Genomic DNA, 26,608 nt, shown 5'->3' with positions numbered 1-26,608 from the left:
CCCAAAGGATAGGTACCCATATTAGCCCTAGCATACTTAGCTCTGTTAGACATTCAGCTTTGGAGGAATATTATAAAATGGTGCAAGAGTTAGACACCATCCTCTAGCACTGTAAATCTTATGAAATTTTTTTTTAAAAAACCAGGAAATCCTGTTTAAGGATCTCCCATACTAGTGAAGTTTCGCCTTCAGGCTCTGGGAAGAAAGGCAGGCTATACAGATGAGAGGAGGAAAAAACAACTCTTTCCTGAACTCAGAAATATTTCTACTCAGCGGTGTAGCTGGGGGAAAGGAACAGCATGAGGACACCGCCCTGCATAGTGAAATTTTCTTTCAGTTCCAATGTTTCCAGCTTTGCAGAGAATGAGAAAGCAGAAAATCATTCATACTTATAAGTCTTCTAATCTGTGATCACAGACTTTGGTTACTTTGCCCATCCTTTCTTTGGATGCTGCAACTGTATTTCCGAATGTTCAACTGACATCCGAGGTTACTGCCACGCTGGAAATTTGGGGATCTAAGATATCTCATTATGTATGTATATGCAAATGCAGGTATTCCAAAACCTGAAACAAATTCAAAATCCAGTATTTCTAGCCCCAAGTATTTGATGTGGCAGCCCAAAAAAGACAGCATGTATTTTCTAAAGATAAATTTGGCTTTATCACAGTCTAATATATATTTACGGCTGCTTTATAAAATAGTGAGTTTGACAATTACATGTTTATACTATTATTTATTTAAAGTACTGCAAATATATTTTAATATGATTGCATATGGCATACTGAAAACCAGTAGTAGAATAGTGCCTTTCTATTACATTATAATAATCTTTACTGGGAGAAAGACAGAAGATGAGCACTAACTCCCAGAGTCGGACACGACTAGACTTAATGTCAGGGGAAAACCTTTATCTATAAAAGACAAATCCTTAATACCTCTCCCTCCCCAAATTGATTGCAAGAGACAGATTGCATCCAAACCTAAAGTATTATTCTTTATTTCTCTACAGTAAAATTATCTGACTTTATAAAATTTTAAACTATACATTTCTTCTGAGAATTCTGGAAATCATTATTTTTTTCACTGTAATAAACATCCGGCAGGCTATGAATAGAGATGCAGTTTGTAAGCAGATTATGGATTAATATAGAGTGAGAGTGTTCACCTATTATTGAACTATTATTATCAGCATTCCTTTACCAATGGCTATACCGGCAAAGATTACTTGAAGTTACAGTCCAACAGCAGCTGGAGGTTGCAGGATTCCTAATGTAAACCTCATTTAAGGAAAGTGTTGTTTAATTGTTAACTATAACTCCAGACTTGTTGCCACTTCTGTGCTATACACACTTACTAGGGAATAAGTTTTACTGAATTCATTATAATTGTCTTGAATAAACGTATATAGGATATGGATAGAAGTGTTTCTTAATTTTAGAGTCTAAGGAAGCATGTTAATATCTATTTTATAGTAGCCTTGAGATGGGTTGGGCAAATACTGCAGTAGCTGGGGTGTATCTATAGAAAGCATCCATGATTCTACTGCCAAGGTTATACTGAAAAAAATGTTACTCAGCCCTTGTTTTGCAAAGGACCACCCTTTAGAGAAACATCTGATGGCTCAAACCTTTGTTTCCTCTGCAAGAAACGCAAACCTAAACTGTCTACAACAACCTGTTCACATAAGTTTCCTGCGAAAGGCCGGAAACAGCGCCTGTTTCCTTTCCACACGCTCTCAAAGGAAGGGCATAGCAAAGATACTTCCTGAACACAATCCTCATCCTCCCTTTCTCTGACAGTCGTGGAAGAATGATGTGGAGCCAAAATGACCAGAAAGATAACCCAAGCTTCATTTCTTTGCAGAGGCACATTACAAAAATGTACCACTCCCTACGCTGTCCTGGGCGTAAAGTGGTGTCCTGATAAGGAGTAAGTGGGTTTTTGGTATTTTTGTGCCTCTTACCAAGTTGTAAACTCAGCCAAGGGCATCAAAAGAAGTTCCTAAAACACTGGACTTTTATGATCAGGAAGAAAAACAACTTTGACCCCAGGGCTTCAGATGATGCATTCAGCCCCCCTTTGCCCCCTTCCAAATTGAATGCTAATAAGCACAAAGGCAAGATGCCATTGCAGAGCAAGAGAAAGGAAAGTGATTCTTTTCTATGCTGCACGCCTGTCCTTTTCTGATTTTTATGCTGCCATCACCTTTCCTTCTGCTGTCACTGGACACTGGCATTTCTTAGCACAGTTCATTTGCTTTCAAAGGTATAATCATATGCAATGAAGATATGCATGGCCAACATTTAAACAGGCTGCAGATCAATTAGTGGTCTTAAGTTTATCTGATTTTTATCAAAGAAGACAGAGCAGTGGGTCGATTGTCAGAGCCTGTGTCAAGATGACCTTTTCAGAGACGTCTACATTGCTTGTCCCCTGGGCAACTTGTTGTCCCCTGTTAGTCTCTGAATGACAGAAGTCTGTTCTGCTCAAGCACAAAGTATACACAGATGTCTATATTACGTTCTTATAGGTTTGACAGCAACTGCATGTTGTATCTATAAACTGTCCTTTAGCCGTGACACTTCCTCAATGATGATAAGCTAATTTATGCAGCTAAATCTCCTTTGTGAAGAAATGAAAGCTAATTGAGTCATTACAAAGTAATTCAGGAAGGAATACCTTGTATAAATTGGCTTACTTTATAAATCCTTCTCAAGTGATTTTCATGCATCCTAAATGGCACGATTCTGATGCTTCCCTGCTCCCCCTTCTCCCTGGTGCTGTTATTTAAAAAAACAGTTAAACTTTGTGGAAGTTTGCCCCTTTCATTTGTTCTGGGTGAAGGCAAACATTGAAAAGTAACCATAAAGCAATCACAGTGCAAACCATAGACAAATAATGGTGCTTACCCGAAACATTGCTAGCCGGTTCCTGCCTTTGTTTCTTTGGTTCTTCATCCTTTGGTGGCATGACGGTGGCTGCTGTTAGTTCTTCCTCTGCAGATACAAGCAATATTTTCAGACATCTTAGGGAAATTGAGTTATAGCTCATTAGAGTATAGAAAACACAGAACAAGGTATTCATATGGTGCAAATATGAAATGGAATTTGCTACAGGTGGCAAATATTGACATTTGGGGGCACATATGACATCATGGAGCAGTGGGTTAAACCGCTGAGTGCTGAACTTGCTGACTGAAAGGTCAGTAGTTTGAATCTGAGGAATGGGGTGAGCTCCTGCTGTTAGCCCCAGCTTTTGCCAACCTAGCAGTTCGAAAACATGCAAATGTGAGTAGATCAATATGTACCGCTCCAGCGGGAAGGTAACAGTGCTCCATGCAATCATGCCAGCCACATCACTGGCTCTTCAGCTTAGAAACTGAGATGAGCACCAACGTCCAGAGTCGGACATGACTAGACTTAATGTCAGGGGAAAACCTTTACCTTTACCTTATGACTTCATACTGGCAGAGCAGTGTGCACTCTACAATCTGCCTCCACCTTCTCAACTGCCTGCAGTCCTTAAGTGCACTGGAAAATATTGTCCCATTATCATATTTGATAAAAGATTCAATTGTCAGTCTGCTTGGGTACAAGCTGGATTAGACTGAGGTTCCCTCCAGCTGTACACTCCTTGTCAAATATTATTGAAGCAATTTGTCCTTTGCTTCAAACAGCAAAATGTCTTGGATTGGTCCTCCCCTGAGAGGACAAGTAGACACTGGGGCAAGATGAAGTTCTCATGTCAGTGGTTATGTGAAGGAACTATCCAAGGTGCTGAACCAACTTAAACCTTGGGGTTATCATCTTGGATGGGTTCTTGAAAATCTAAAATAAACCCAAGCATGGATTCACTATACCAGTAACACATGGAAGCTCAGGAAAGTAGCGATCACATGTTCAATATAGACTGTTTTTAATGCTTCATTCTCCTAGAAAACAAACACCTCAGTTTTGAAGTACAAATATGCCTAGTGTGTTTATATCCATCTTAGTTCTCTAAAGCAAAGTGAGGAGTGATTTTAATTGTCATTATTGAGTCTCTAACTCAATGCTTATTTTCAATTACCACATTAGTTTTTGAGCTAAGTAAAGACTGTTCCCATCCAGATGACTTTTCCCACATTATTCTCACACAGGCATTACTGTGGCACCCTCTCATGTTATGTTCTAGACCAGGGGTTCTCAAATGTTTTCAGCCGTGGAGCCCTTTTTAGAGCAAAAAATTATCACGGAGCCCCAGTAAATGTTTATATATTATATTATATATAATGTGTATATATCAGGCACAGGCAAACTTTTTGACCAACATAAACGTAATACGAGGGTTATCCAGAAAGTAGATTACGTTTTGGAATTAAAAATGAACAAAGTATAGGAGAAACATTTACCATATGCAGTTGAAAGCCACGGCCAAATACCACTTCTCAACATAGTTGCCATTCAAATCTAAGCACATCATAGCGATGAATGAGCTTGGCGACTCCTTCCCCACAAAACTCTGTCGCTTGCGTCCTCAACCAGCAGGTCACCCCTTCCTGCAGCTGCGCATCGTCGCCAAAATGCTGTGTTGAGGAAACAAGCGACAGAGTTTTGTGGGGAAGGAGTTGCCAAGCTCATTCATCGCTATGATAAGTGCCTAGATTTGAATGGCGACTATGTTGAGAGGTGGTATTTGGGTGTACCCTAAGAAGATAGTGGCAAACCTCTTTTACACCAATCTTGCCAAACCCCCCCCCCCCCAAAAATCCTCATATAATAGGATAAACATAAGTCAGAGTTAACTTGAAGTCAACTACAATGAAATCCAAAGAGGCAAAGATGGTCAAAGGCCAACTAAGACAGCAATTAATCAGAAATTTTGTGGAATCCAAATGTGTATCTTTTGGCTCAGAGATATGAGAAATTACCCTGCATAGCCATGTATGAGTATGTGCCTTCAAACTGCTGATGGACGTATAGCAACTCCATGAATTTCACTAGTTTTTTAAGGCAAGAAATACTAAGAGGTGGTTTTACCAGTTCCTTCTTCTAAAATATAGTCTACAGTGCTTGCTATTCGCTGGCAGTCTCCCATCCAAGTACTAACCAAGGCTGATCCTGTTTAGCTTTTAAAATAAGACATGGTCAGTTGCCTTTAGGGTATTTAGGCCTAGCTCAGGCCAAATTCTGTGCTAGCATAGTGACTGCATTTCTGAGTTGGATATTGTTTGGATACAGCACAATTTGGCTTTTCCTCAACTCGCCCATTCTTTGCATATTTTTTCTTTATTTTTCTGCCAGATGATCTTAGCAAGCACAGCAGTTCTACCAACACACTGCTCTGTCAGCAGACTGATCAGATTTTGTGGTAGCAGAGGCATCCCATAATATTTATTCATTCATTTAGTTGATTAATATTTCTCTGACAACTGGGATCCAAGATGGATCACAACTTAAATTTAAACAGGGAAGAGGAGGAGGGAGAGGGAGAAATAATTGTTTTTTCTAAGTGAAACCTCTCACTAGGCTGTTGTGGGGCAGAGGTAGATCCGAGACTTAGGTCATAGTCTCCATTCTCTATGCATGGCTGTTACTTTAAGATGTTCTTCAGGAAAGATCCCAGAAGAGAAAGGAAGGAAGAGAATCCCATAACAGAACCTGAATATCACCTTGCAACTTGACCTATCACTTGTCTATTTATATTTATTTATTTATTGAAAGTACCTTTATAAAGTTTTTTTCATGTAATTTTATTATTTGGAGTATTTGTTTTTCTTTTTAAAATATGTTTGTTATTAAGTTCATTAATGACAAGAAAAAGCATTCAGTATCACAAACTGGAGTTTCTGTTAACATGATACAGAAAAGAAAAGTCATGTAAGTATCAAACCTGACTCATTTTGTCTATGTTGTCTGCTGAAATGATGTCAATTGAAATTGACAGACATATCTGTTACCATATGGCAAGCCTAGATCTTCTGACACTCGAATCTCCTATGTTCTGTAACTATGGCCCCTTCTACACTGTCATAAAAATCCAGATTATCTGCTCTGATCTGAATTATATGGCAGTGTAGACTCATATAATCCAGTTCAAAACTGATAATGTGGATTATCTGCTTTGATAATCTGGATTATATGGCAGTGTAGAAGGGGTCTTTGCCTGCTGTTCCTATCTTCTAACTGTATCAACTGAAAAGCTTTGCAGTGGTTTGAGAAGTTTGATATCTAGTGACTAGAGATGGTACTGCAGACTTCAAACAGAAATTAAGTTCACTACAATTATATTTAGACACTATGTGCACAACTCTAGAGCCCCTGCTAGAGACATTCCAGTGTTCAGATATCTAGGTTTCACTGTACGGAACCAGTGACTCTGACTGCATTTCCTCAATTCTAAGACACACTTTTTCCTATATAAACATATCTAAAAAGGTGAGTCTTAGAATCACAGGTGCTTTATAAATATATATAAATCTTTTTTCTGTTGGCGGTACTGAAATTAGTGTGCATCTTACAATCAATGACCTTTTACAATAAAAGAAAGACAGTAGTATTATTTCTTATAATAGACTGAAATGTGAGATATAAGTATGTGTAATAAATTAAGCATGCATGTATACGTACATAAATGCAAGCATACATAGTCCAGATTGTGAATTCAATTCAGCCATTCAGTCTTCTTATTTATTTATTTATTTATTTATTTGCAACATTTATATCCCACTCTTCTCACCCCGGAGGAGACTCAGAGCGGCTTACAAATCAAATGTACATACAATATATTATTAGCATAGCACAATATGAGCATTAAATTACTATATTGTACTATATCATTATATGGTAATATTATTAGTAATACAGTAGAGTCTCACTTATCCAACACTCGGTTATCCAACGTTCTGGATTATCCAATGCATTTTTGTAGTCAATGTTTTCAATAAATCGTGATATTTTTGTGCTAAATTCATAAATACAGTAATTACTACATAGCATTATTTCGTATCGAACTACTTTTTCCTTCAAATTTGTTGTATAACATGTTTTGGTGCTTAACTTGTGAAATCATAACCTAATTTGATGTTTAATAGGCTTCCCCTTAATCCCTCCTTATTATCCAACATATTTGCTTATCCAACGTTCTGCCGGCCCGTTTATGTTGGATAAGTGAGACTCTACTGTATTATTCTTGCCCCTATTAGCAACCACCTGATCTCTGATGGTAATTTGATGCTAAGTTTAGAAAAAAAAAATTCTTTTCTTCAGAGTCTCTCAGAGATTTTTGAAACTGTAGTCCAAAATTATATTTTCCAATATTTGCATGCCAATCTATATCTATCTATCTTCTATATATATAATAAAAGTGAATGTTTGTATGTTTGTATGTGGCACCTTTCTGATTGGCCGCCACTTTCACAGGCCACTGTGACTGCCAGAAATCACTGACATGGACCAAACTTGCCACGCTTAACCCCCATGATGCACTTTACAGCCTGGTGCCTTTGGCAGGACGACGGCCCATTAGTGATGGGATTTGTAGTACTTTCAATCACTATAACTCCCACAGGCCACTGCGACGCCCAGCAGTGACGGAACTTGACCAAATTTGGCCCACAAAATCCCCATGAACCCCTTTCCATCAGGGGGTAGATTGGGGGAGGATGGACCAAGTAGCTTCACTCACTTCTTCCTCTGAGAGTTGTAGTTCACCCTTAAACAGACAGCACTGAACCCAGCCGACTTTGGATCTGGACCAAACTTGGTACACTGCCTCATCATGCCCAACTGAGCATACAGACAGGGTTTTGGGGTGATTATCCTTTGCCTCTGGAAGTTGTAGTTCACCCTTATAAAGACAGCACTGAACCCAGCCGACTTCAGATCTGGACCAAACTTGCCACACATGTTTCTCAAAACACCCGGGCACCGCTGGGACCCCAAGCTAGTATAAAATAAAGGTTGCATGGATTCGTCTGTAGTGGTGACAAAACACAAAGGGTTATAATGCAGTTCAATTTTATTTAACAACCCTTAGGTCATTCAAAGTTGAGGGTAATATGCTGAATGTAGATATGGGAAATCCAGCATTTAATTTTTGGCCAGACACAAAGCTCAATGGGTGGGCATGGACACATCTACAGCTTCACAGCCTGTCAGATCTGTGTCCATATAAAATGGCTTCAACTTCATTAATGGAATGGAACAGTGCTAGGGAAACACTGTGCAATGATAGTTGCCTGTTGCTGAGTACTTAAAAAATGTTAAGCAGCAGCACAAACAAGAGAAGAAATGCCTTCCTATATACCATTAGGGGCACCAGGAGGCAGTCTCATCCTGTGGCTCATATCCCAATAACAAACATTCACATCCCCCATCGGTCTCCTTTTCATTGGGCATCACATTCCTAATTATGTTCCACCGCATAGGCACTCATTAATATGCAGCACACTGCAGAAGAGAGCATTCACTACTAAAACACTGTCAAACTATTTTGTGGTGGCATTTACCCCCAGCAGTAACACCAGCAGTTTTCATTGGGGTATCTCTCTCTATTAACTGTGGGATGTGTTTTTAAAAGGCATTATTGGAGTGCAGCCATAAGTAAGATAGCCATACTAATATTTGACCCCCAACCAATGCTTAGCAACAACAAGATGATCTTTTTAAAAATTTAGGGTTCTTTTTTACCAGAGTCCTTATTTAAATCAGATTAATGTACATTATGACTCAAGCAATGGAGTAGCAAGAATAATAGGATGCATGTGTGAAGTGCAGACATGCTAAAAAGTAGAGATCTCTGCTTCAATAAGCTTATAATCTAAATTATCACAACTGTAACATATGCACATTTTCTCTGTCTTGTGGCACCTTAAAAAACAACAGATTACTGTGGCATAAGCTTCTCATGGACTGGATTCTCTTCCTTAATTATATGTGTTTAGCACATCGTGTTTTGTGCTCATGCTTACATATGAGAGTATAAAATATGGGGGAGAATATGATTATTTCAGTTTCATAGCGAGGGCTGCATCTCATGGAATTCTGGAATTTGTGCTTTGAAAGGCACTAGTGCTTACTGGCTGAAAATGCTAAATTATTATTGTTGTGCCTTTATGTCATTTCCAGCTTTTGGCAACCCTAAGTTGCATCTATCCCCAGGTTTCCTTGGATAAAGTTGTTCAGAAGGGGTTTGCCTTTTCTTTCCTCTAAGGCAGAGTGAGTATGGCTAGGCTACCCTAAGGTCACCCAGTGGGTGGTCATGGCTAAGTCCCAATTCACACCCTGGTCTCCAGAGTCATTGCCCAACAATTGAACCACTAGCTAAATATCCCTCCCTGCAAATCCTAGGATTCTACAGGATGAAAACATGGTAGTCAACAGGATATCAAAATACCATACTATTATTGTTGACATGGATACATTGGGGCCAAGAAGTACTCACGCTCCTCACTGCAGCATTATTTCTTTTTATTAAAAAAATTTACACGAAGTTGCTGTGAATTTTCCAGGCTTTATGGCCATGTTCTAGAAGCATTTTCTCCTGACGTTTCACCCACATCTATGGCAGGCATCCTTGGAGGCTGAGAGGTCTACTGGAGACTAGGCAAGTGAGGTTTATACATCTGTGGAATGTCCAGGGTGGGAGAAAGAACTCTTGCCTGTTTGAGGGAAGTGTGAATATTACATTTAACAACCTTGATTAACATTGAATGGCCTTGCAACTTCAAAGCCTGGCTGCTTCCTGCCTGGGGAAATCGTTTGTTGGGAGGTGTTATATATAAACCCCTTGCCTAGTTTACAACAGACCTCACAACCTCTGAGGTGGCCTGCCATAGATGTGGGCAAAATGTCAGGAGAAAATGCTTCTGGAACATGGCCATACAGCTCGGAAAACTCACAGCAACCCAGTGATGCTGGCCATGAAAGCCTTTGACAACACCTTTTATACTGAGGCTTGGCAGCGGCAGGCACATATATGGTTACAGATAAACATTTTATTATTTTAATTTTAATATATAATATCCCTTTCTATATGATGATGCTCATCTCCATTTAATTACCAAGGTCTGTGTTTATCCTCAGGGCAGCAGAAAGAGAATCCGCTTCACCTCACCCTTGTAATCACAATGGCACAATGATTTAAGTGTTTTAAAATGCAGAACACTAAGGGCAGCGGTTCTTCTTTTTCATCAAGGTTGGCAAACTTTGTTGTCTCTTGCATTAACATTTCAAGAATGTAGCAGTTTTAGAAAGATAGAATAAAGGGCAGGGGAGGCACAGTTAGCTGGTTCTTTCACTACGCTAACACAACACTGTTATTGAAGGCGGGCAACCTATAAGATCATAAAGTCGTAAGGCTAAAATTATCTAGCTGCATAACTGTCTTAGTCATAGATTATGTATCATGTCCCTGCAAAGCTCAACCAAATATATTTCAATTATCTGAAAGAAAAATTCAAACTGGACGAATCTAAAAATCTGTCTAAGATGTGCACTATTAAGACAAAACGGGTGATATCCAAGATAAATACGCATTTCAAGCAATGATTTTCACCACCCTTACCTTCTTCAAAATGCTCTGACACTCATTATGAGGATGCCCACATTAGCCTTTATTAATAACATGTTTAATAGCAACAAGCTACATTAGTTAAGTGACACCATGCCATTGTGCAATATTAATTAATATCTCAGATAACAACAGTTTGTGAGTTAATATATTCTACTCAATGCTTTAATAACAGTAAACAAAAACAGCTGAGCTATGCAGTAAAATCAATCAAACCACACAGATGGTTATAAGGTTTTCATTATGTGGTTTCCATAGCAATCATATTGCAAATCTGGAAGCTCCTTGCAAATAGGCAGCTTGTATTTACATGCCTTTCTGCTGCTGCACTGTGGAATTCTTCAATATGTGGAGTTATTATTCTGGTCACATTAGAAGGATCACTGGGATATAGTCTGATCAGCCCTGATTATTGCAGATATTTAAAACTAATTTTTGTAAGGAATGGGTAACTGTAGTAGCTTCAGGTTTGCAGTACAATGTTGTGAAAGCCCTGGCTCTCTTGATCTTGGTGACCTCAGAACACTATGTAGTACACAATTCCTTGTTTAAAAACTGGACCTATGAAACAATATTTTAGAACACAACAAGAATTTTGTGGATATTCACTGTAGGGCCAGACCTGGTCTAATAGGGAGGGGGAAATCAAGTTAAATCAAGAATCAAATACTTGAATGTATACAATAGAACACACTTAGGTACTTTTAAGTGAGATTCTTTTTAAATTTGCACATGCTAATTGTTCAAAAACCATGCAATAGTATGCATTACCCTTTTTTTAGAAAAGACATCGAAGGAACAAATTAGAAACTGAGGTTATGAGAGGGTGACAAGCAAAACTAGCTATTGTCTGGTCAACTGGGTTAGGCTATTTAACAATAATTAAACTCCTTTTTTAGGAGCCCCCGATGGTGCAGTGGGTTAAACCAATGAGCTGGTGAACTTACTGACCGAAAGGTCAGTGGTTCGAATCTAGGGAGGAGGGTGAGCTCCCACTGTTAGCCCTAGCTTCTGCCAACCTAGCAGTTTGAAAACATGTAAATGTGAGTAGATCAATAGGTACCACTATGGCAGGAAGGTAACGGCGCTCCATGCAATCATTCCAGCCACATGATCTTGGAGGCGTCTATGGACAATGCTGGCATCAACCCCCAGAGTCAGATATGATTAGACTTAATGTCAGGGAAAACCTTTACCTTTAAACTCCTTTTCATCACTTTCTAATCTGTGGTAAAATAATTTCACCCACTCATATAAGGCAATTACACTGTTCAACGTGTCTTTTCCTACAATCTGCCATGGAAATATCTATGCCACTCTCTGATTCTATATTCCTTTAAGGTGTCAACCTTTTTTTCTACCACACAATCTCTAACCAACCCAACTATTAACATTGTGAGTACTATTTTTTATTCTTCAGGAGGAAGGTGATATTCAAAGAACAATGAACGCATTCTAGTTTGTTGATCTCCAATGTAGAATTCCTCTTTCTTGGGTATTGCACAACATCTAAAAATTTTAGAAAGGAGGTGAAACTTTTCTGTCTCAGCAATGGATGGTTTTAGTCTGTCTGGATGTATGTATGGCTGTGTGCCTAAAACTCAGACGTCAAATATCATCTTGTTTTAATAAAGGCTATAACTGCTCTGAACACATTAAGGGTATAAAGCAGGATATAGCAAGGCATAAATCCAAAAACACACTCTTATGGCTCTCTTTCCAAGGGGCAAAGAGAAGGGCCATGCGGCGGCGGTGGAATAAAGAAAGCTCGGGAAACACGAAACTTCCTGATGGCTGCCACTGGTCTCTGTGGGTGGCCAGAGACCTGCAACATTTCCATGGAAGTCCTGAGCCATCAGCAGACATGGTTAGTCTCAACTCCTGCTGGCTCTGCAGGGTGGCACATCTCTTGAAAAAGCAATCAGCAGGGCTTAGTATAAAGCATTTCCTGGCACTTCTGAATTTTCCCCTGTAAGACTATAATTTGGTCCAGCAATAGGCAAGGCAAAGTTAATTAAATGAAGCCAAACTTACGTTGACTGCTGGGAGAGGTCAGATGAGTTAGAAAGAAGACGAAACCTGCCATGTACTAATTATTTACCCATAAAACAGCTTTACATAAATGCCTTTGTTCAGGTCTTCGGTCTCACATATTTATGGAAAACAAGCCCCATAAAAATTAAGTCAAACCAAACACCTGTTCCTTAAGCACTGGCCCCCACCAGAAACCAGATTAAAGGAAGGGGTGATGGGAGAAGCAAATTCAAAAGAAATGAGGCTATTTTGGATTTTATAGCGACTTAAGTACTTCCAGATGAGGGCTCCAAAACCTGAGAAGTATAAAGAAAAAGATGGGAAACCTTTACCTTTTTAAGTATGTCTTTATGTTAAAAACAATTTTCTTGAGATTTAAAACAAGAAGAGCAGAATGAGGAATTTTTTTACAGTAAAATGGGAATTTAGAGAGGCTGGTGCAGTATACATATTGTCATCTTTAAATCTATTAGAAAATAATAATAATAATAATAATAATAATAATAATAATAATCTTTATTTGTATCCTGCCCTATCTCCCCGATGGGGACTCAGGGTGGTAAACAACATATAATGGCAATATTCAATGCCGTATAATACAACCAACCAATAAACAAGACATAACATTAATTTAAAATGACATAGTAAACCTTAACATAAGCAATAACAAGACATTAAGGTAAAGGTAAATGTTTTCCCCTGACATTAAGTCTAGTCATGTCCGACTCTGGGGGTTGGTGCTCATCTCCATTTCTAAGCTAAAGAGTCTGTACACACCTCCAAGTCAAGTGGCCAGCATGACAGCATGGAGTGCCGTTATCTTCCTGCCGGAGCAGTACCTATTGATCTACTTGCATTTGCATGTTTTCGAACTGCTCGGCTGTCAGAAGCTGGGACTAACAGCGGGAGCGCACGCCGCTCCCCAGATTTGAACTACTGACCTTTTGGTCAACTAGTTCAGCTAGTTCAGCAGCTCAGCAGTTTAACCCGCTGCACCACTGGGGGCTCCAAACAAGATATTACCACTGAATTAAACAAAGACTGAAATTACAATTTAAATCAATTAATATAACAAAACTAAAAAGTTTTACAATTGGTAAAAAAATAAAAACTTTAAAAAGGTATAAACCCAAGTAGCAGCCATTTCCATGTTCCGAGCTGATTTGTAATACTGAATATTTCATTTGCCCTTCTCATTATATGCTTTCGAGCACAGAAAGTTTTAAATTGTTTTTTGAATGAGAGAAAGGAAGGGACCATTTTAATTTCCTTGAGGAGGGAGTTCCAGAAGTGGGGGACAACCGTGAAGAAGGCACTTTCTCTCGTTCCCACCAGTCGTACCTGAGATTGGGGGTCAGGGGGTGGGTGGGACAGAGATCAGGGCCTTGTCTGCAGATCACAACAACTGAGCAGGCTTATATACAGAGATGTGGTCAGTTAAGTAGCCTGGACAGGAACCATTTAGGGCAGGGGTCCCCAAACTAAGGCCCGGGGGTCGGATGCGGCCCATCGAAGCCATTTATCCGGCCCCCATGGCACAAGGACAGAAGGGGGTTGGGCTAAATGACCCAAGGGGTCTCTACTTCTCTTCCAACCATCATCATCATCATCATCATCATCATCATCACTATTATTATTATTATTATTATTATTATTATTATTATTATTATTATTATTAACATTGAGGCTGAGTGGCCATCTGTCAGGGGTGCTTTGCTTGTTCTTTTGGTACACAAAGGCAGAAGGGGGTTGGACTCAATGGCCCAAAGGGTCTCTTCCAACCCTTTTGTTGTTGTTGTTGTTGTTGTTATTATTATTGCTCAGTGGCCAACTATAGTCCGGCCCTCCAACGGTCCAAAGGATCATGAACTGGCCCCCTGTTTAAAAAGTTTGGGGACCCCTGATTTAGGGCTTTAAAAGTAATAACCAGCACTTTGTATTTAGCCCGGAAACAAACTGGTAGCCAGTGGAGCTGCTGTAACATGGGAGTAGTTCTCTCCCTGTATGGAACCCCAGTTCTGGCTACTGATCTTTGGACCAGCTGAAGTTCCAAAGAGCTTTCAAAGGCAGCCCCACGTAGAGTGTGTTACAGTAATCTAATCAGGGTATAACTAGGGCATGGACTACTGTGGTCTAGTCTGGCGTCTCAAGGTACGGGCACAGCTGGAGCACAAGCTTTAATTGTGCGAAGCTGCTCATGACCACCGCGGACACCTGGGTTTCCAGGGTCAGTGATGAGTCCAGGATCACCCCCAAGCTGTGAACCTGTGACTTCAGGGGGAGTATAATCCCGTCCAGCACAGGTTGCAACCCTATACCCTGATTGGTCTTGCAACTGACCAGGAGCACCTCAGTCTTGTCAGGATTTAGTTTCAACTTATTGGCCTTCATCCAATTAATGCATTTTTCATATTTATTGCACTTTATTTGCATTTTATTTCATTTTTGTAAAACATTCTGGACATGTATAAGTCCTTTTGATTTCACTGGGCAAGAATTATGGACATGAATCTTCTTTGTTAGAATCAAAAGTGATTGTGTAGAAAATATTAATCATTTACAGTGGGTTTAGGTCAAATATTACAGACAGACATAGATGTTATTGTGATCATTTTTCACACTTGGGGCCAAGATATTGAAGTTGTGAATCTGATATTAATTTAATTTCTCTTGACTACAAAAAAATCTCATACAATTGTTTTGTTATTTTTGCTATTTGCCTTCAAGCCATTTCTGACTTATGGTAACCCTACGCCTAAGCTTTACCGCTACTGCTATGTTTATGACCATCAGTGCTGGGGCCTTCCATTTGGAAGAAGAACTATTTTGGATTTGAACAATACTGTATATACTGTTAAAAATGTACAGAGAAGGAGATTCCGAGGCATCGTATTCTATTGTCATATATCATGACATTCTTCCTAATGTTCAGTTATTTTTCTGTAGTTTGAATACATTGATTTGTGTCCTAGTGGGCAGCAGCAGAAAACAAGCTTGCTTCATCTTCAATGTGACATCCTTTCAAACATTTAAAGACTGCTATCTGAAACTTTGTTTTCCCCAAGTTAAACATACCCAGCTCCCTAAGCCATTATTCATATAGGTCATAGTTTCCAGACCTTTTACCATTTTGTATGTCTTTCTCTGGACACACTCCAATACTCAATATTCTTGATTTGTGGTGCCCAATGCCCAGAACTGGATGACATAATGTTCCAGGTGAAGTGTGACCTGTTGTAAAATTTCACAACACCTTCTTGTAATGCTATACTCGTATTATAGTATTATGTACACTATCAAAAGAAAACTCACACAGCGGTTAGACATGGTATTGGCTTGTTTTGTTTTGACCTTTACAACACCCTCTTGAGAGAAGTTATTGGCTTCATGAGCCAATAACTTCTCTCAATCAAAGGTCATGAACGCAAGCATGGATATAGTATATGCATACAATGATAATGTGGCCTATTGAAATGAAATCTTATAAGCAAGTTTTAGTCCATATTATTATAGCTTAGGGAGATGTAAGGACATTTTTAACGGAGTGCAACAGTTACAGGTCATCCTTGTACCAACAAAGTTTTCCCAGAGCTTCTTTGGTCCAGACTAGCATAGGCATCACTCAGTTCAGTATTGCAGTACAGCTGTTCTAGTTTTTGTCCAGACAAATGCAATGGATATCAATGAAGATCATCTAAGCACTCAGTATTTTCACCCAAAGCTTAATTTTCTACTGAGTTCCCCTTTCATTTGATTGCTGAAGTTACAAGGTTACTGAGCAGCTAAATTTTATTTTACTACAGAGCTGGGAAAATATACTTTTTTGGACTACTACTCCTACACTCTGGAATTCCATAAGATCTGCCCAAAAACCACTTCATTCATATCTACCAGAGGAGGAAGATCAAATGTTATCCAACATGAATGAAGAGTATGTATGTGTCCAACAATCTCTAGTCACTACTGTCCGTTTTAGTCACCAAAGAAAGAGTGTGTTGGGTGAAGAACAGGGGAAATAGTCATTAAATAAATAAATAGGTTGTATTTATTTATTTAATGAATGAATGAATATGTTCCTGTACAGACAGCTGTTCCAATCCTACCACCCAATTTTAATGTCATTATTTTAGTGGATGTCACTGGATGTGTGCCAAGAACTAGGAAATTAACCCTCAGGAGAAATTAAAACTTGTTTACTTTGACCAACAGCTCTGTCTCCTGTAGTCAACAGTAACACTTCTGGAACTTCTGGAAGTTTTATATTGCTTGTTGCCTGGGCTTGGCCCCATGTAAGCCGCCCTGAATCCCCTTGGGGAGATGGGGCGGGGTATAAAAATAAAATAATAATTATTATTATAAATAGATGCAAATTTAGAACTAGTTTGTGACAACATGAAATCAGCTGCTCTGTACAAAAGCACTTGATTGGTGAGCTTAAGATGGACTTTAAATTGATAAGGAAGGTGATACCATTCTCCTTGCAGCTATGAATTATATCTTCAGAGGACTTTCTAAGCCAAGGGTCCTCAAACTTTTTAAGCAGAGGGACGGTCCACAATCCTTCAGACTGTTGAGGGGCCGAATTATCATTTGAAAAAATAATGAAAGAACAATACAATATTTAAAGATAAAAACAATTTTAACCAACATAAACCTATCAGGATTTCAATGGGACATGTGGGCCTGCTTCTGGCCAATGAGATAGTCAAATTAATTAGGATTGTTTTGTTGTGTGCCTTCAAGTCATTTCAGACTTTGGGTGAGCCTAAAACTGACGGCGGAGGCCAGGTAAATGACCTTGGAGGGCCGCATCCGGCCCACAAGCCTTAGTTTGGGGACCCTTGTTCTAAGCCATCACTGCCTTGGCATTGCAGAACCAAAGAACATGAAGAACAGAACACTGTGCTATTTCTCAGGAGATAAAGGGCCATTAGCAAACTGCATCCCTTTCCTTCCAGACCAGCTTCAGGGCAAGTGGGGAGGAACCAACCTGGCCCCATTCTTCCCTGTAAAGAAGCACCTATTCTAGTGCCTACCCTCCTCTTCTCTTCCAACAGCTTTTCCTATCTGTCTCTACCAGATGACAAAACACATGGGCAGGGAATACCTTCTCTTTTTTAGAATCTACAGACCACAGCCAGAAAAAGTTACTTATATGGACCAAAAGCCTCAGAAACCCACAATCCACATTCTTGATGGCCATGAAAGCTGGAGGGTTCTGGGGACACAGTCCAAAAAAGTAACTTTTTCATGCTCTATTGCAGGGGTGTCCAATCTTTTGGCTACATTATAAGAAGATGAATTGTCTTGGGGTACACACCACCATAAAACCAAAGGCACATACGCATACTAATAGCGAGACCGTATGGTGCACTGTGGCACTATGCCTAGAACAGAATACACACTTATTCACAATCTTTATCACAATTCATTTTATATGAAATTGCAACAGAAACCTCTTGCTCTTTATTTTGTTAGTTAATTTTAAAACTTATTTGTTTTTTCTGGCTGAACTATTTGCAATTATAATGTGAATTATGGATAATACTCATGTATTTGTGGACATAACATACTCTGATTGTTCCATTCCATTCTGTTGATGTTCATGCTTGAGAACCATGCAATAGAGTTACCAAAACAAATGGGGGGAAAAACACGTTTTAAGTACATTTATTAATTTGTATTGGGCTGAATCCATAGCTGTCCTGGGTTGAATGTGGACAAGCTTGCTCTATTGTATAATGCTTTGAAAACTTTTGGTGCTTTGGAAATTGAAGAAATAATATTTCTATGTCTATCGGTGGATTGAATGTTTCAGCACATTCCATGGTATAATCAAAATTGGCTATTGTGTGGTTTCTGTATGCACTGCAGGCATTTATCCTTGACACTTAGTTCATGCACAAATGAGAAACACAAACAGCATGTAGCCACAGATTCCAGGCCTTGAGTTCATGACAAAAACGACAATTTATTTCCTAAAGTTAAGTGCTACATAGTTAAGTGCCATGTTCTTGGACAATGAAAATAGTTGTGTTCTCTAGCTTTGTCTACAAAGTCACAAACTATCTGTGACCTATTCAAAGACATGACCTTATGAGTCTGTTTCAACATAAAAAGATATCAAGGAATCGTGAAGCATCTCTGAGACTGAGAAAAAGAAATTTCCCACATAGGGTTTTGTGGATTTCAGCCACTTCATCATGGGCAGAAATCCACAAAAGATTATGCTAGAAATTTCTTTTTTCAGTTAATTTCAAAGGTGCAACAGGATTGCTTTATGTCTTTTTATCTAGGACTTGCCAACTTTAAATAGTTTCTCCAGACCTTTTGAACTAACTTTGGCCTAGCTTCTCAAACATACTTCACCTTGATGCTTGGTGTTCAAAAGCACACAAAGGCACGTATTTTTCTTTACAGCACACACTCTAAATGTGTGCATAAGGCTTCTGCAAACATGAGTTTTCACAGTCACTCTAACTGGAAGAGTAATTGAGAAGATGCTGCATCCAACAGCTCCCTGCATCAAAAATAATGAGAAAATTCTGCCAAAATTCTCCATAGATGCATCAGATCCTTTGTAGCTGCCAGATATCCCTGGACTGGCAACTGTCCAAATGGCTCAGTATTTAAGATAGGGAATCTTTGCAGATCAAGGAGATGGAAATAACAAATGGGGAAAACAGAAAAGCATTTATTAATTTTAACTGCTTCTCTCACAAGCAGCTGCTCTCTGGGATTTATTATCAGTGGTTTTCCATAGTTGATATGAACTACCAAGCCTACCTTTTGTGTTATTTGGAAGAATGTTTAACACATTGATAGAAGACCTTAGCCCAGACCTCTAGATAATACTGAAATGTGTGGAACGGTCAAAAACTCATTAACCGGAGGTTCAAAATGCAGCATGTTCAAGAGATTAAATGGATCAGCAAGAGATGCATAAAATATACATCTAATATTAGGCTTAGTGCCTTGACCATTGGTTGTCATTTGCACAAGGACATGAAGCACAAGATTCTCCATTGCCTGATTGGAGACTGACAGTGAAAGTCTCCCCCCTCCCATCACACTATCTATATTCAAGCATCATGGCCTACACTCAGATTGGTAGCAATTTAAAAACATGCCCATTTAAGTAGTTCAACAGATTTATACCCTACTCTATGGACTTTATGGTAAACTATTTATCATATGGATATCATATGTGGTGCAGCTGGCTAGTAACCAGCTGCAATAAATCACTACTGACTGAGAGGTCATGAGTTCGAAGCCTGGGTCAGGTTAAGCTCCCGACCATTGAATAGCCCAGCTTGTTGTTTACCTAAGCAGCCTGAAAGACAGTTGCATCTGTCAAGTAGGAAATTTAGGTACGCTTTATGCGGGAGGCTAATTTAACTAATTTACAACACCATAAAACTGCAAGCAACATGCCGAAAAGGAATGAGGTAGTACAGTCACTAGTGGATGGTGAAGCAACAGCGCCCCCTGCGGCCGGAATCATGAAGCTGGAATGTTAAATGCCTCTGTGTGTGTCTATACCAGGGGTCCCCAAACTTTTTAAACAGGGGGCCAGTTCACGATCCTTCGGACCGTTGGAGGGCCGGACTATAGTTGGCCACCGAGCAATAATAATAATAATTAATAATATTAACATATAATAACAATAATAATAAAAAGATGGCCACCCAGTCTCAATGTTAATAATAATAATAATAATAATAATAATAATAATAATAATAATAATAAAGAGGGTTGGAAGAGACCCCTTGGGCCATTTAGTCCAATTCCCTTCTGCTTTTGTGCACCAAAAGCACAAGCAAAGCATCCCTGAAAGATGGCCACCCAGCCTCAATGCTAATAATAATAATAATAATAATAATAATAATAATAATAATAATAAGGGTTGTAAGAGAAGAAGAGACCTCTTGGGTCATTTGGCCCAACCCCCTTCTGCCCTTGTGCCGTGGGGGCCGGATAAATGGCTTCGATGGGCCGCATCCGGCCCCCGGGCCTTAGTTTGGGGACCCCTGGTCTATACTGTATGTTGCTTGTCAGATGGCATTGAATGTTTGCCATATATATGTTCATTGTAATCTGCCCTGAGTCCCCTTCAGGGTGAGAAGGGCGGAATATAAATAATGTAAATAAATAAATAAATATTGAACAGAGATACACGGTCTATCTCACATCATTATCCTGTCTTTAATCAGTTTACCTGTCCAAATGTATCTCCCCTATGAGCCACTTTGGAGATTAAGATCATCTGGGGAGGCCCTGCTCTCAGTCCCGCCTGCTTCGCAAGCGTGGTTGGCGGGGACAAGAGACAGGGCCTTCTTGGTGGTGGCTCCTCAGCTGTGGAACTCCCTCCCCAGTGATGTTAGATCAGCCCCCTCCTTTCTAGCCTTCAGAAGGAAAGTAAAAACTTGGCTCTAGGATCAGGCTTTTGGTGATTAGTACAGTGCAATAATAGACCTGGCATTATGGATAATTGACAACGGAACGGCCTTGGACTATGATTTTTGGATGATGTGATTTTAATATTGAATGTAATGTTTTAAATGTTTAACTGTATTAATTTTAAATTTAATTGAATTTAAGTCTCTGTATGTATTTTAAGGCATCTAATGGTTGCTATATGTAAACCGCCTTGAGTCCCCTTTGGGGTAGAGAAAGGTGCGGTAGAAATAAGGTAAATAATAAATAAATAAAGCAGAACCTGTAAAATCATTTCTAAAGGCAATTAATTCTTGTCACTCATAGATTTTTTAGGAAGTAATCCATTTTTGGCATTCATTACAATGTTGGAAAATTAACTGCAAAGCTTGTTGTTTTTTTGTCAGTGGGGGTGGGGTGGATTAAGAAACATAACTGATAAGAGGATTGCATAAGACCCGAGAAGTTCCTGAGATAATTCCCCTTTTTAAAAAATTCCTGTGATAAGCTATGGTAAAAAAGGTAACCTAAACATGTTACTCATTACCTCTCCCAAAGGGTGAAATCTCACCTGTTGCATTGTTTTAGAATGTTAATTTCTACCCACATTAGTCCCTGTGTAAGTTTCTTATCTATTTGTTTCTTCAAACCTCAGCATAATATCGAGTGCCTTACATACATTATTAATAATGAAACAAAAGGTCTTCATGTTTCATGACATCTCCGACATGCACTTATTACACACATATTCAAACTGTGACATAGAAGAGATGCCTGAAAACTCAGTATGTCACATTGTGACAAATGTGACTTGGCCAAATTGGTCACATTAGAAAGAACTATTGTAGCTCCCACTTTGAGAATCATTTGTGTGTTTAGAACAGTGAAATTAATTTCCTATTCTTTGTTGAGTAGATTGATTTCTAAATCTGAGGGCAGGGGGAAACCTAGGCAAGGTATTCAGCATAGCTCAATACAGAAAAAGGAAACACAATGCAGTTTTTGGCATGGTTCCCCAGGAAAAGTCTGGTTCCCAGATGCCTGTCTCTACAAGCTGCTTTAGTCATGTGAAGCAACTGGTATTTATGCATTCTCTGTACTGACAGCAATGTGTAAAAGAAATCCAACCAGAGAGACCATTTGCCATACTTTCATTCAGTGTCAACATAATTAGACACCCTGTCTTTTCTGGCAGTTCGAAAATTACCTTGTCCTATAAATTTGCTTGCATTTTGTTCTGCTTGTGCTGACAATCCTTACTTCACAAGCCAGCTAAAAGTTTGACTTGCACAATAGAAACAAAGACAAAAAAAATCAGAATAAAGGGAAAAGTGTGACGCCACTCCAGCACATGTATAAGGAATGTTTACTGTCAGTTTGCACTATATCATCAAAAGTTGTGCAAGACATAGATCCATAGCAAAGAGGTGCCTGTGTTTGAAATCATTATTCTTTGGGTCTACTTACAAAGACTAGATACATAGTCAAATACTAAGTCAAAATGGTAGTCACAGCCCCTTTACAGCATACAGAATTTGTAGCAGAACAAAAATCCCATGGCTGTGTTATTACAGTCTCCCCACTGTCTTTCGGATTACTTCCAGCACTTGAAAAAAAACCCCATTAAATATAAGCTTTGTGTGTGCTTCCTTTTGTCATAAAGAGTACTTAATAATTCCCCCTCCAAGGATAACTATTAAGTGATATCCAAGAAGGCACAAAATAAAGTTGTTGAACAGAAAAGGTAAGTACCTCAGACTTTTGACAGATAATTTAGAAGCAACACCAAAGTGGATACATGACTGTTTCATGGCTTTATCTTAAAAATTGGCTGTAACTTTTGGAGTTGTAGCCTTGTTTCAGTATTAGTTCTAATGCTTCTTGCATCTGCCATCTGACATCTTCTAGTGCTATGTCTAAGCAAAGTGCCAATGTTATACATGGAATAGAGATCCAACAAGAATTTACTTTTTCAAACTACTAGTATAAACAACTGTAAACATATGGAAGACCTGTTAACGTTCTTAGTTGTCACTGTGGTGGGAAAGCGAAGGGACTGTTTCCTTATAGACTAGACAACTCACTGCCACATACTTTTCATCTACCAGAAATCATTGTTCATAAACAACTATTTTTTTAAAAGCTGATATAGGAATGTGGTGTGAGGAAAGGTGCTCTCCAGAACTACTTATAAATGATAATTTAGATTTCAACAATTCCTTACACCAATGATAAGGTTAGCAAAGGGATAATTTCACTCTTTTTGTGCGGTAACTTTAACTTTAAAGAGTGTGGCAATACTAAACGAAGGAACACCACATGCATTCCAGTAGACTCATGCTTCTTTGAAGAATCAGTGAGTAGAAAAAAGATTATCCATTATTCCCTTGGCCTGTTTCCATTCAAAATTGCTTCTTTACAATGAATGGCTTTTTACTTTTTAGAACAATGTCGCTGTTGCCTGTGCATTTTTCCCATACAAAACATCAAAAAAGATAGAAAAGGAAATGATGAGAACTACAGAGGAAGTGCCACCTCAAAAAAAAGATTATCGTTATGACATAAAATGATAGAGAAAAGACAACAGGGCTGAGAAGCATCACATAAAAGGGGAGCAATGAAGGGCTTAATATAGCTGTTATGAAACATTGCCACAGATACATACACAGGTGTGTGTGTCTATCTCTGTGTGTGTGCATATGTATGTGTGTGTTTGTGTGTGTGTGTATATATATATATATATAGAGAGAGGGGGGGAGGGAGGGAGGGAGGGAGGGAGAGAGAGAGAGAGAGAGAGAGAGAGAGAGAGAGAGAGAGAGAGAGAGAGAGAAGATTTTTGTCTACTGATTTATGTGTATCCAAGCATATACCATATCTGCACTCATCTACAAAATAATAGGATGGCAGAAAAGCTTCTTGAAAAGAATAATTAGGACTGCTTGTCTGTTGAGAAAGACAAGGTCTAGCAAAACCACTTTTTCTGTCCAGTTCCCAGCCCAGATCATCCACCAGAGTGATCAATGTTGTCCTACAGCCAGACCTGAAACCAGATTTAATGGGTCTATTTAATTTATCTCATTTAGAAACTCTTGGATTGCCACCATATCCATATCCATAGCTGCAGTGGTGCAATGGATTAAACCCTTGTGCTGGCTGAACTGCTGACCTGACAATCTGAAAGTCGGCAGTTCAAATCCATGAGATGAGATGAGCTTCCATCTGTCAGCCCCAGCTTCCCATGCAGGGACATGAGAGAAGCCTTCCACAAGATGGTAACACATCTGTGCGTCCCCTGGGCAACATCTCTGTAGGCGACCGATTCTCTCACATCAGAAGCAACTTGCAGTAGAATCATAGAATCATAGAATAGTAGAGTTGCAAGAGACCTCAGGGGCCATCCAGTCTAACCCCCTGCCAAGAAGCAGGAAATTGCATTTCTGGCTTGTATGGCTTTCTGGCTTGTGGAAGCTGGGCTGGGATCCGACGGTGGGGAGAGGAGGTGAGAACTCCTGTTCTATATATCATGATCAAACAATGGGCAAGAAGGTCCATAAGTGATTAAATCACTTGTAAGAAGAAGCAAGTGAGAGTGATTGGGCAATATCCATCATCATGTGTGTTCCTTCATCAACTAACATTTTAAAATCCTTTAATATACTGATCTATTCAGATATTCAAATGCACTCTAAGATAGACACTGCTCTCAAGATAAAAGGAGCAGCCTAGCATTTACAAAATTACAAAATTGGTATTTACAAATGGAAGGTGAAACCTAATGCAACACAGGGCAGAATTGCTCTGAAACAGGTTCCATCAGTAGGATGTTTTAACACCTTTGCCAGCATGTAGGTCTTTTCTTTCTTTTAAAAATCACTTGTTCCAGTAAAGAAAAATATTTGATTAGCTTTCTTAATTAAGAAAAAATGTCATGGATTCTGGAGAACTAGGTTTAGTGTACTATTGTTCATTAAACTATGACGCTTCTCAGTCATAGACAGGAATGTCATGGAAGAAAACAACTTTGTATGAAGATTCAGAAACATTCTACTTTAGGTACGCAAAGTGCCAAAGATAGTCGTGAATAAACAAAATGTTGTTAATGTGTTACAGCTGTCAAAAATGTAGTCAACAGTGAAAAGGCTCTGATATAAGTAAAATTACTTTTGCCTCTCTAGGATGACAAGATTCTCCAGCATGGGATTCTCTCTCTCCATAGCTGCAGCCAACGTCTGTCACATACCGTAGACATCATATTGGCTTTACAAATCAATAGTGTCAAAAATGCTTTCACGTTGGTCCATTCAAAGCCATAAAGAGGATGATTGATCAGTTCTAGTAATAAATTATCTCATTTTAATACAAAGACAATTTGTGGAGATGCTAAAATGTGTGATCATTTTTCATTTTCTTCCTACAGATGGAATCTGTACAATTTTTCTATACAAGGGTCAGTTTCAAAGGGTAGTAGAGGGGAAGATTCAAAGTTACAAAATGCTAAGTTGGGTTATTTAAACACAAAAACACTTGCGCATGCAAAATACCTCCTTATGAATGGCCTTTGCTTGTGTTGTTCAGGTGATGCAAGATTATTTGGACTACACAAAAGTACCCCTCCCCCCAATAAAAATATTTATTCCATTTCCTGTACAACAATATGAACACAGGTCAACAGCATGATGTGCAGCTAAAAAAGTCAATGTGATTTTGGGCTGCATCAATAGAAGTACAGTATCTAGGAAGAGGGAAGTAATAATATCTAGAGTAGGGTGAACAAAAAGCTAACACATTTGGCAACCATGCTCTATGAGGAGTATCTTAGGGAGTTGGGTATGCTTAGACTGAATAAGATGTGACACGATAGTCATGAAGAGAGCAAGCTTGTTTTCTGCTGCTCTAGAAACTAGGACTTAAATGGCAGGAAAAGAGATACCACCTAAACATAGGTGTTTTGACAGTGCTTTGGAGTGTGGGAAAATCTTCTTTTCTTGACATTTTTAAGCAGAGGCTGGATGGCCACATTTGTTGGGAGATATTTGATTGTGAATCCCTGCATAGCAGGGGGTTTTACAGCATGACCCTTGTGGTCTGTGTCATGTTGTCTGCGATTCCATGAACACACAGGCAATAGAGTTGCGAGGGGATTCAACTACAGCTTTCAAGATCACAAAGTCATCTGATAAGGGCTGAGAAATGCAATGAAACAGTTTTCTCGATTGTTCAGATAGGAATACCTATTGTTCACATTGAGCTGTAAACACATTGAACTTTGTTCCTTAAATTAAATGTATGCCAGTTGGAGAGAAAGGCCTATTCTACTATATGTGTTCACTGTACAAAATTTGAACATCTAACTCACACGACAACCACATTTGGGTAAGAGGATCTCATATTAGAATCTATATTAAGAAACTTAGTGCAGAAGAAAGGTTTAAACACAACTGTTCATGTGTAGCTTCCAAAAGACCAAAGTTTACAGGTACTCTACCATGTTTTACAGCAGGTGCAAGACATCACACTGGTGATTTACGCAGAATTTGAAAAGGTTGATTTTTGCATTACAATCTCTTAGGTTCCACCAACCAGC

At 39.0% G+C, this 26,608-nt stretch overlaps 1 protein-coding gene across 1 annotated transcript in view; it reads right to left on the bottom strand.

The window, feature by feature from the left end:
* skap2 (src kinase associated phosphoprotein 2) overlaps positions 1–26,608 on the bottom strand; it is a 134,625-nt gene that overhangs the window by 22,047 nt on the left and 85,970 nt on the right. The window contains exon 10 of the mRNA XM_008117055.3: positions 2,913–2,999. Coding sequence (XP_008115262.2) covers positions 2,913–2,999 — 87 coding nt within the window. The remainder of the gene's footprint in view (positions 1–2,912; positions 3,000–26,608) is intronic.

The sequence above is a fragment of the Anolis carolinensis genome, chromosome 6, assembly GCF_035594765.1.
Source record: "Anolis carolinensis isolate JA03-04 chromosome 6, rAnoCar3.1.pri, whole genome shotgun sequence".
In the NCBI taxonomy this organism is placed as follows: domain Eukaryota; kingdom Metazoa; phylum Chordata; class Lepidosauria; order Squamata; family Dactyloidae; genus Anolis; species Anolis carolinensis.
The sequence above is the reverse complement of the archived record's forward strand: the minus strand, read 5'-3'. Positions and strand labels throughout refer to the sequence as shown.